Source organism: Haplochromis burtoni, unplaced genomic scaffold (assembly GCF_018398535.1).
Source record: "Haplochromis burtoni strain Fernald_Lab_line unplaced genomic scaffold, NCSU_Asbu1 Contig_400, whole genome shotgun sequence".
NCBI lineage: Eukaryota > Metazoa > Chordata > Actinopteri > Cichliformes > Cichlidae > Haplochromis > Haplochromis burtoni.
In genome coordinates this window covers 380900-392007 of record NW_024582761.1, presented here as the reverse complement: position 1 = coordinate 392007, position 11108 = coordinate 380900, and the positions used below count along the sequence as shown (strand labels likewise).

The window sequence follows — 11108 nt, the reverse complement described above, 5'->3', positions numbered from 1 at the left end:
AGGTCTGTCTTCACCTCTCTGCCTTCTACTCTACTCAGATGGTTTTCATAGCACTGTTCTACAGTATATCACCATATCAAGTGTACAGCATAATGCAAGGTGCTAATGCTCCTTTTGCAGCCAAAGTGGTAGTTTCTGTGAAACATACCATGATTACTTATATTGAAGTACAGTGTTGTACAGTGGATGACACAGTACATACAGTAAAGTACTGTAAGACAAATAAGCAAAGCGATGACAGCATGTGGTTGTATTTCTCTAGAATGACTCGAAGACCTTCTGAGGCAGGACGCCAACGCCTGTTCACACAACAGCAGGAACTCACCGTTGTGGGCCTAGTGAGGGCAGACAATGCCATCCGTCTCCACCAGCTACGAAAGCAAATACTTGCAGACAGGCGAGTGTTCAACAACATAAACCATGTGAGCATCACCACCATCAGACGCATCTTGGAACAACACAGCATCACCATGAAGCAGCTCTACAGAGTCCCATTTGAGAGGACCAGTGACGGGGTCAAAGGACTTCGAGCTGAATATGTACGGGTACGTGTAACTGTCCTTTACATGACAATGCAGTATTGGTGAAATCCAGCAGCAGCTGAATATGTACCATATCAGTACCACATGGATCCATCCTGAGAGCTACACAGGTACCCGTGTGATGGGTGAGGGTCCTGTATGTGTAGCACTGTAGTACAGTAATATGTTCTCTTTGTTTTACAGAGAATCTCAGCCATGGATGGAGCTGCACAGCCTCATGAATTCATTTTCATTGATGAAGCTGGATTCGACCTGTGCGAAACAAGACGACGGGGTTGTAATGTAATTGGCCAAAGGGCAATTGTGCACGTCCCAGGGCAGCGCGGGGGAAACATCACATTATGTGCCGCCATATGCCTTCGAGGACTTCTGCATCATCATGCAAAACTAGGTCCATACAATAGCCAACATATACTCACATTTCTAGATGCTCTCCATGATATAGTTGTACAGAACAGACCAGATCAGCCCAGGTTTGTGGTGATATGGGATGATGTCAGTTTCCATCGGCTGCTCTGATCCAGGCCTGCTTCTCCAACCACAGCCAACTTGAAGTGGTATACTTGCCCCCTTACTCACCATTTTTAAACACTATAGAGGATTTTTTCCGGCTTGGAGATGGCGAGTATATGACCGCCAACCACATGTCCGCATGCCTCCTTTGCAATGGAACAGGCCTGCGGCGACATTCAGGTGACAGCAATCCATGGATGGTTTCGACATGCAAGAGGGTATTTCCCCCGGTGCCCAGCGGGAGAAGACACTGCTTGCGATGTCGATGAGGTCCTGTGGCCAGACCCCAACAGACGGCAGGATCCATGAGCCCACGTATGCACAATTGTCATGATGTTTTGTGTGTACAGTATAGTGTTTTTTCTATTACTGTATTATGGTGTTTGTTTGGTTTTTTTTGCTTTATCTGAATTCATGGTGCTGCAGTGGACAATACTGAGTAGGCCTATTTGCTTTTTTGGTTGTTTGTGTCTCCTGAAAATGTGCCTTCTGCATAAACAATGGAAATCAAAGACTGCAGTGTTTTATATAAAGTAGACTAGTGTGTTCCCCTGATCTGTAAGTGTTTGCATGTGATGCAGGTATGTGTCATTTTGTCAACAGAGTTACATTTTGTCAAAGGAATGTTAGGTTTCGACAGCGGAGTTTCAGTTTGGCACAGATGTGAACGGTATATTTCCCGGTGTTGTGTCATGTTTACTTGTGTTTAGAGTTTTGGCACAATGAGCGAAGTTTTGCAAAACGTGTTCAAGCAACGGGCAAAAACTGTAAAATAATATCAGCTTTCCTAAACTTACACCTGACTCACTGAACATGGAGCTCAGGGGGGTCAGTAGAGCCGGCCTGACCGTCCATCTGAGCAGTGGAGCGATTCACTCATCGCTTTACACATAAAAAGGTGCCAAAGATAAAAAGTCTCTTTGATTTTGTTATGAGAGAAATTCTAATCTTTTGTCTGTTATTTAGTTTGTAAACCCTACAATAAGTTACTAATTGATATCACCAACACACAGTTACATTTGAGCTGCAGACAATCAGGGGGCCCACGCTGACCCCGCCCACCACTGTGTGCATCAGAACTGGAGCACAAAGCAGTGGAAGAAGGTGCCCTGATCCGATGACATCACGACGACCAGGTGCACGCTCACCTGGGAAACACCCAAAGGATCAGTTTCTAACATCTGGGTGCAGATACCTCGCGGTGGCGTCCATGCCCCGATGGGTCAGGGGGACCAACGCAATATCAGACATGTGGCTGCTGTACGTTTATCTTTAGTGTGCAGTTTCATTCAAACTGTCTCGCACTTTGTAACCATGTGTTTTGAAAAGTGATAAAAAAACATAAAGTTATTATTATAAAAGCACGGTGGGTGTCAGGTTGTGCAGCATCCTCAGAGGCCGTGGAGATGTGGACTGCTGGATGGATGGATGGAGTTTCTCTTATCTAACTTCCTGTCATTGTTGTCTTCGAGGGCTCCGCAGCGTTCTGCTGTCCAGGTAACATAAAGGTTGGTGACTCATTGCAGTGACAGGACAATGCTCCCTAAATACCCGAGTCAGTTACCAAACATACTCTCGGCTTACATGACATTTCACACCAGCCACGAGCATTGTTTCCTTCACTTGCAGCAGGTCGTCATCTCATGCGACGATGGTCCAAAAACTGCAAGTGTTAAGCTGCTCACAGGTTCACCGGTTCCTGCACAAACAGCAGAAGTCTGGAGACATGGAAACAGTTTGGTTTTATGGCGTTGGTAACGCACACAGATGAGCTGGACACTGATACTGAGGGAAGATGTGCAGGAGGAAGATGTGCAGGAGGAAGGGTCACCTGATACCTGTGTGGAAATGTCCGGAGCCAGAGGGGAGGTGGAGGCGGCGGGGACGGACTGAAAAACAAACATAAACAGAGCCGGGCGGGGGGGAGCGGCGTTCTTGGCGGCTACAGTTTGACCTTGGCCGGGCATGCCCGGGCCTGCCTCTCAATGCTGGGAGGGAGCCTCACTAAAGCCAGCTGCAGGACTTGGACGGCCTCAATGAGAGCAGGAAATACCACCCCGGGCAAACAAGGGCGTAGCACCCTCCCTCCACCTCGCTCCGTCTTTTAATGACGCCTTTCTTTTTCCATTTCTCAGCAGTCATCGAGCTTGGCACGCTGCACAAGCACCACAGATGCTCTTCTCTCGTTCCCGCTCCTCACTCGCTGCTTTCCAATCTTTAATTTGATTTCTTTATTTCTTTGTTCGCCTCACAGCAGAGGGAAAGCTTTCAAACGCTGCTGCTTTGCATATCTTAGACTCTGCCCTCAATAGGTGAGCTGCCGAGGCGACAACACCCCGGTCAGCCTCGGACCCCCTCGCTGCTCACACAGTCGGGGTTTACTGCACCGGTCTGAAGTCCGTCCATTCCCCCCCAGCAAAGAGGCTTCTCTGGATGCATCACAGGCTGAGTTGATGAGAGTGGACGTGGGACAGAGCGAGAAGCCGGCCCTCCACGACGTTTCCCAAACAGCTCACAGTCGGATGTTTCTGGCAGCGCTCTTTAGCATCCAGCTCTTTATCCCGATGCTATCAGTCGGACCTTTTTAAAGGGAGCTGGCCGATCTTGGATTTCACACAGCAGTGAGCTTCATCACCGTCCTGTGAAACCGAAGAAAGGTCTGGCTCCGCTTGCAGGCCTGCAGCCTTTCAAAGATCCTTTCACACACCAGGCTTGGTGTCTGATGCAGCATCCCCGACACGTTTACACCTGATCTCGTTTTTACAATGAATTCATTCGTGTTTCTTCACGTACTCAGTTAATGAAGCAATGAAGCACTAGTAGCTGCGCCACATAGCACCATTTTGTGCTGGATGTGGCTCGTCGGCCTTTAATGAACTGAACGAGGAAACGGGCCAGTGTTGGCCAGTGCTTCACTTTTATTTAGAGTAATTGATCCCCAACAGGATAAAGATGGCCCCGCCCCTCCCCGTGCATGGCTCTGTTGGAGGTTTCTTCCTGTTAAAACAGAGTTTTTCTGTCCTACTGTCGCCTGTGCTTGCTAACAGGGGGATTTGGCACCATAAAATAAAACTGAACTGAATCGAATTGAAGAATATGATGAGGTTAAATTCGTGCAGAGTCAGTCTTCAGCCCTCTGTGGTGAAACACTGACTGATGCAGATCATTGGATGAAGCTGGCCTTTCGAGACATTTTTAGAATATGTTTTTGAAGTTATGAAGAAGAAGGACCGACACTGTCCAACGTCACTGTTCAAAGCTCTACGAGACACAGACACCCACTGGACACCTTGCTAGAATCCGACCTCCTGCTGAAAACATTTCCTCAGAGATTTTGGTCCATGGTGACATCATCACACAGCTGCTGCAGATGTGTCGTCTGCATCCACGATGAGACTCTCCCGTTCCATCTTAAAGGTGCTCTGTTAGACTGAGATCTGAGTACTGTGAACTCATCGTCATGTTTCAGAAACCAGTTTGAGATGATGACAAAGACCCTGCCTGTCACTGTGACTTGATTAACAGCCTAAATTGATCTGAGGTCAGAAAAAGTTATGCTGACCTCAGAGTTGGGAAGCAAAAACATCCAGTTTTCCTTTAACTTAGCTGTGGACTTTTTCTTCCTCCTTTCCCGGATCTTCCCAAAATTAAGCCACAAGCGACATTTAGTTCCAGGTTTGGTTTAATATGTGATCTAATAACGTCTGCGGTCCTGGAATGATTGACTCGAGGAAAGCTAAACTGACAGTTCAGCTCCTATACAGTTTCACTGCAGGCCTCCACCAGCCTGCAGCCAATCAGGAGGGAGTTACGGCCTCCCCTTCAAATCTGTTCAGCATGTATCTGCACGTCCGCTGCCGCCTGCCCGTTATCGTGATGTTAAAGTCGCCTTTACAGCTGGGTGAGCTGAGGAGGGGGGCGGGCTGCTGTGTTTGTGTGGGGTGATCTTTACACCCCCCGCCGGGGATCAGACAAACACTTATTAACTGAGAGGAATGCAAACAGACGCAGGACAGCAGCACGGAGGGCCGGGGGGAGTAAAAGGGGAAAGGGAGAGTGAAGACTCCTCCTCCTCCTCCCACATTTACTCCTTGTAAACCACCTGCTGATCAGGAGAAGCCTCCAGAGTTTTCCAGAGGAATGCAGTTTCAGTGAAAGACGAGACAAACAAGTATTCAGGCCTTTAAAAAGTCTGAATATTCAAATTGATGCTGTTCCAACATTAAATACCCCTAAAATCTTACTCCAGGCATCCGTCAGTCTAAAACAAGACCAAGTAATCTGTTAGTGAATGAATTTACCTGAAAACAGCTGCAGAAATATAGAACAGTGTGTTCTTACACCTGCATAAAAGTGTGATGGTGTGTTTATTTCACACAAATCCTGAATTAAGAAACTGATCTGGAACTCCAAATGAACAATCTGAAAAGAAAAGATCTGAAAACACTGAAATAATTTAAATAACTTGTGATTTCAGGTTGATGCAAACTTCCAAATATAATAAGAAGAAAATCTGATTATTACAGACAAAGCAAATAAAGTAATTTAAAGAAGGAACATAAAATTCCTGCCTACTTCCTCCTTTGAAGCTTTGAATCTACATATTTGCTGACACCATGTTGGATTTTTGGATCCAGAAATGACCAAAAATCCTTGAACTTCACTCACAAACCTGGAGCTCAGCTTTGTTTGTCTGTTGCTACAGTAACCTCACATATTATTGGTCACATGATGCCATTGTGGCTCCAACAGCACAAACACGGTCCAGAGGTCCAGTTCAGGTGAAGCTAGCAGCTACAGCCACCTGTCAGTCACAGAGGCCACGCCCCTGATGATGCAAACAGTTTGTGTATCAGGCTGTAAACATGTTTAGTTCTGCTGTAAAGTTTTAACATGGGAGTCTATGGGGACTGACTCACTGCTGCCTCTGCTGGACATCAGAGGAACTGCAGGCTCATTGTTAAGCCTCTGAGGTTGCTGCCTCTGATCGTCCCGTAATAATAATCATAATATTACAGTTTAAAGCACCGAAGCAACCGGTTGAAGCACAGTGAGACTCAGAGATCATTGAAAGCAGCGCTGAATCGTCCGCAAACACACGTTGAGGGTTGTTGGGAAAAGTTAGAATTAGCAAACAAAGATACGACACCTGACGTCCCGAGCGCCTCTCGCGCAGTCAGATCCTCCGGCACTGACCTGCTAAAGCTGTGGTCATTAGTTCTCCTTCAGCAGCCACCCTGACCCACGACGTCCAGATGTTTACGAAGCTCTGGACCAGCCGGTCAGGATTTCACATTTTCTGATGGACAAAGTTCAATGATGTGAAGATGAGTTTTTATCAGCCTCGCTCAGTTTTTCACCCACAGATTAATAAACACGTTGGAGTATGTTAGTCTTAATTTTTCACACAGAACAGATTCAACAGATTCCTCATTAAATATCAGAATCAGAATACTTTATTGATCCCTGGGGGAAATTATTTTTTGTTACAGTGCTCCATTATAAACCAACATTAAGACAAGACAGACAATACGCTAACTAAGAATAGTACAATATATACACACATACAAGGAGTCCAGCTCCATCCCCACAACATTGCTGGCCTTGTGGATCAGTTTATCGAGTCTGTTGGCATCTGCGACCCTCAGCCTGCTCCCCCAGCATACAACAGCATAGAGGATCGCACTGGCCACCACAGACTCATAGAAAATCCTCAGCATTTTCTGGCAGATGTTGAAGGACCTCAGTCGCCTCAAAAAACAGAGACGACTCTGCCCCTTCCTGTAAAGTGCTGTGGTGTTTTTAGCCCAGTCCAGTTTATTGTCAATGTGAACTCCAAGGTATTTATAGTCCTCCACAGTGTCAACACTGACCCCCTGGATTGAAACAGGGGTCAAGTGTTTCTGGTCTTCCTGAAGTCCACGATCAATATGACAGAAATATGACAGATGTTCAACGTCCTCTCAGACTTTTGGACCTTTAGTGTGTTTTTATTGTGTTACTGTGAATCACATCAGAGGAGGACGGCGCAAAGAAACGTCACAGAGACGTTTTACTGCTTACGAATAATCTCACGTTCATCTTTGTGTACTTTTAGTCATAACTGAATCAACTGTGTTTTCCCCACGTTATTCTAAACTTCTCTGTGGATATAAAAGAAATATGAGGAGAAGAAGAAAGTATGAAGTTATTTAAAACTGTGTTTGGAAACTTTCACAGTAATTTGTGTTGTAGCCTGAGCTGTGTTTGCACTCGGACTAAACGTTGGTTCCTCATCTTTTAGTTCCCATCTTCTGCTGCGCCGTCCTTTGTTCTGCTCCTTTGCTCCACGTGAGCAGCGCCGCCGACCTTTCGCCGTGACCTTGCTTGGCACTCTTTCCGCCCCTCTGTGTTTTAGTCACTCGGCGTCCTCGGGGCGTGTTTTGCAAGTCAACAATTCACATAAAGCAGGACACAAATGGCCGATTTTCTTCAGTTCCTTAAAAACCAGAGGATTAAGGAATCAGGGATGCTGAAAGGCCGCCACACAGCCCTCGGACTCGGGAGTTAAGCGGCTGTGAATGAGATGTGGCGACTCCAAAACAAAAGCTACTGTGTCACTCAGACGGGAACGCTGACGTCACGGCTCACAAAAGACGGAGGCTGTAAAACACCACCTCCGAGGGCTTCTTCTGGGCTTTTTTTTCTCTGTTTGAGCCAATCAAATATCCACGAGCGCTGCTGCCAAGTCCTCTCTCCGAGCAAACAGAGCCGAGAGCACGGCTGCATTTTGATCCATATTGGTGGTAAAATATAGGCTCTCTGTCTCCTCGTGGGTGGCCCGGTTTGGCCAGAGGACACAGGCCTGCAGATTCTCGTAGTGGTCTCCATGGGGATGAGCAGGACGTGGGGAGGTATCTGGCTTACTGGAAACGTGGTTTATTGTTGACTTTCAGGAATGAGGAGGGGGCCGCTGCTCTGACGGTGGGGGTGGCACATCCCGGTGGAGTGAACGCTCACACAGTCAGGCCTCACTTACGACTCTGGACGGGTTTCTGTGGACAGATGTGGCCCAAACACCAGCACACACCAAACATCTGCAAAGTGGACGTGACGCTGAGCCACATACAGACTGTATATAAAAGATGGATGCAGGTTTTTAGTGAGTCTCATTCTGCTCTCAGGTGTTTGCTTTGTCAGCTGCTCGCTGTCATGTTTGTATTTTCAGTGTCACACTGAGCTCGTCCGTCAGTCCTGTTTCTTCTGTGCTGCTGAATTAATTTGAACTCAGAGCATTGTTGCACAATCGTCCCTCTCGTTTCAGTCCATGAATGAAACGAAGGATCGCGCTAACATGTTAAAACCTGCAGAATTTCACAGCTTTTGAGTAAAAAGCAGAAAAAGGATCCTGAGAAAGCAGACGAGTCAAATCTGTCATTTTTCACCCTTCAACACCAACCGTCATCCTTCCACTTCCTGACTGAGCAGGTTTTCCATGTATGGATTCTTCTTTTCCTCCACGATGCTGTGGGAATATCCCAGTATGACACCGCTGGGATTCATTGAGCTCGGATTGCAAAGGAGTGGGTCAGAGAGCGTGGATCGGTCACGACACAGTTCAGCCTTTCACCTTGTGAGAACCTCTGGGATGACATGATGTCATGGTTAACGTGTCTGGAGTGTGTATGAGCGGGTGTGAAAGGTTTCACAGTGTGAGTGTGTTGAGGTGTGGGTTTGTAGGGTGTGTATGTATATGTGGTAGACATGTGTTCATGCAGCTTTTATAAACAAACACACAGGCGTGTTGTGACCGAGTGTGCTCAGAAACATCCTGACAGTCCTTCTGAGTTAAAGGCAATAAAAATGTACAACATAAGAGACGCTTTTAAATATTTTACTTTTGGTTGTGACACAGTGACGTCAGAGGAAGAGCAGCTCACAGAGCCGATGCTGAGGAGCTACACGCTGTGTCCCAGCGCCCTCTGCTGGGCATGTCAGGAAGTGACGTAAAGCTATTTCTTTTGTAACCTGCAGTCAGCGGGTGTTGTGTTGGGCTTGTATTCAAATAAAGACACGATCTTTATAACTCAGTGCTCTCAGTATAATCGATCCACTGCTTAAAGAGATGTGACAGTTCTGTAAAAATACATTTCTGCTGCCCTCTTTGGCCACATCTCTGCTGGAAAACTGATTTTTAACGTCACTGAATTATTTTCTCAATAAATTCAATTTTATTCGATTTTTAATTTATTTTGTATTTTTATTTTATGAAGAAACCACGTTGCAAACACTGCGTACGGAATCCAGCCCGAAAGTTGTTCCTGCATCAAAATGACGTGAATTCATTTACAGCGGACAAAACTCGTTTACGACACTTAAACCGAGCCAGCCTCTGGCGCCGGCGACGTGTACCTAATAAAGTGTCGGAAGACTGTGAGCAGTAAATATTTTGCAGCCGTTTTTTCCCGCAGTCATTAAAGGGAACATGGCTCCACTGTTCCTGTCAAACGTCTGAGAATAAACGCGCTTTGTCACCTCCAACGTTTACAGATATTTTAAACGAACTGAAGCTTTTCGTGACGTGAAACTTGTTTTTCTGTGCTGATCGTGGAAAACTTTGGCATGTGTCAGCAAACCGCAGCTGCTCTCGTCCTGTTTTGATCAGCTGACCTGCCTCGGTCACATGACTCGGTCCTCTTCCTCTGCTCGGCTCCTCTGAGCACCAGCGCGATCACACACCTTAAAGCGCCGCTGGATCACAGCTGCAGGGCAGGTGGAGGCACCGCGGGTGGAGGCGCCGCAGAACTCCGTGTGAAAGACGCAGTTTTAGGTTTCGGCTCTGTGGCGGCTGGAAGAGATCAGCCTGTGTTCAAACAAGAGTCCCACGGAGGGTCTGACGGAGGCCGAGACGGAGGCGTGTTTCTGGGGTTTCACCACTTTGTGTGTCACGGTAGGTAAAGAGGAGAAAAGTGAGGACGAGTTAAATTTTAAATACATTTAAAAGCAGAGTCGGGGTAGAGTCAGGGAGCTGACTACAGACAGGCAGATAAGAATAGTTTGGCTTATCTCAGGATGTTTCACAGAGACCATAAACAAGATCAGAGGTCGAAGTCAGCAACTGCACCCACAGCAATAAGATCAGACCCTCATTACACCCTGCAGCTGCGCCTCACCTGCATGTTACAAACTTCTGCTTCTGCTTTGGTTTTCCATCGCAAGCTTGAAGCACGTCCTGCTCCTAATTCCTGTCATGCTGGACTCAACTAGAGCAGCTTTGCATGATTCACAGTTCATAATAATCCTCCTTTAGCTGGTTACTTTTTGTGAACTGTAAAGTTTGCTTCTCCACCTGAGATGCCTGTGTCAGGGGAAAACTGATAAACCGGAATAAGTGTGCTCGCACTGTAAGAAGCTGTGGTCGTGTTTAACATGAACATCGAAAGATTTGTGACAGGAAACGGTTTGATTTGTTCTGCTGTGTTTCCCAGTCGTCTGTGGCTGAGCGGGCGGTGTTTGCGGTGTCCGCCTCACCTGCTGAGAGGACACAACAACCAAAAGCATGCCGTCCAACAAATCGGTGTCAGACGCTCCCATCACTCAGTTCATCAACTGCAGGATCCTGAGGGACAACGAGCTGCAGAGGTACGACACACACACACAAAACAACACTGCAAAGAGAGCCGGTCTGAGCCAGGAAACCCGCCAGCTTCAACTATTCTGCTGAGACGAGCGCTCAGAGCTCCTGACAGCAGCATACTCGGAGCGCCGGGTCGCAGCTCGTGGGAGTGTTTGGGGTTTTGAGCCTTTGCAGCTCAGATAAATTCAAACTTGTGCGTCCAGTTTTGATTTTTAAAGTCATTAATGATGTATGCTGTACCATGGACCAGGATGTCATGACTGTTGTGTGTGTGTGTGTGTGTGTGTGTGCAGAGAGGACCTGTGGGTGCGTGAGGGGAGGATTTTAGACCCAGAGAAGCTGTTCTTCGATGAGCAGGGGTACGCTGACAAACGTGTGGACTGTGAGGGCAGCATCATCGCGCCGGGCTTTATAGACGTCCAGATCAACGGTACACA

The 11108-nt window shown here is 47.0% G+C and overlaps 2 protein-coding genes across 4 annotated transcripts in view; both read left to right on the top strand.

Moving 5' to 3' along the window:
- LOC121812005 lies at nucleotides 1-1548 on the top strand. The gene is made up of 2 exons (XM_042212892.1): nucleotides 1-545; nucleotides 726-1548. Exons 1-2 carry the CDS (start codon nucleotides 39-41, stop codon nucleotides 1059-1061), a joined length of 843 nt encoding a protein of 280 aa, XP_042068826.1. The 5' UTR covers nucleotides 1-38; the 3' UTR covers nucleotides 1062-1548.
- Nucleotides 1549-9450: 7902 nt separating this feature from the next.
- Nucleotides 9451-11108, top strand: part of amdhd2 (amidohydrolase domain containing 2) — a 6544-nt gene continuing 4886 nt past the window's right edge. For 2 of the 3 annotated variants that reach the window (XM_042212909.1, XM_042212908.1), the window contains exons 1-3: nucleotides 9451-9984; nucleotides 10523-10676; nucleotides 10965-11101. In XM_042212909.1, coding sequence (XP_042068843.1) covers nucleotides 10594-10676; nucleotides 10965-11101 — 220 coding nt within the window. In that variant the 5' untranslated portion in view covers nucleotides 9451-9984; nucleotides 10523-10593. The remainder of the gene's footprint in view (nucleotides 9985-10522; nucleotides 10677-10964; nucleotides 11102-11108) is intronic. The other variant, XM_005947985.3, reaches the window with a different exon arrangement.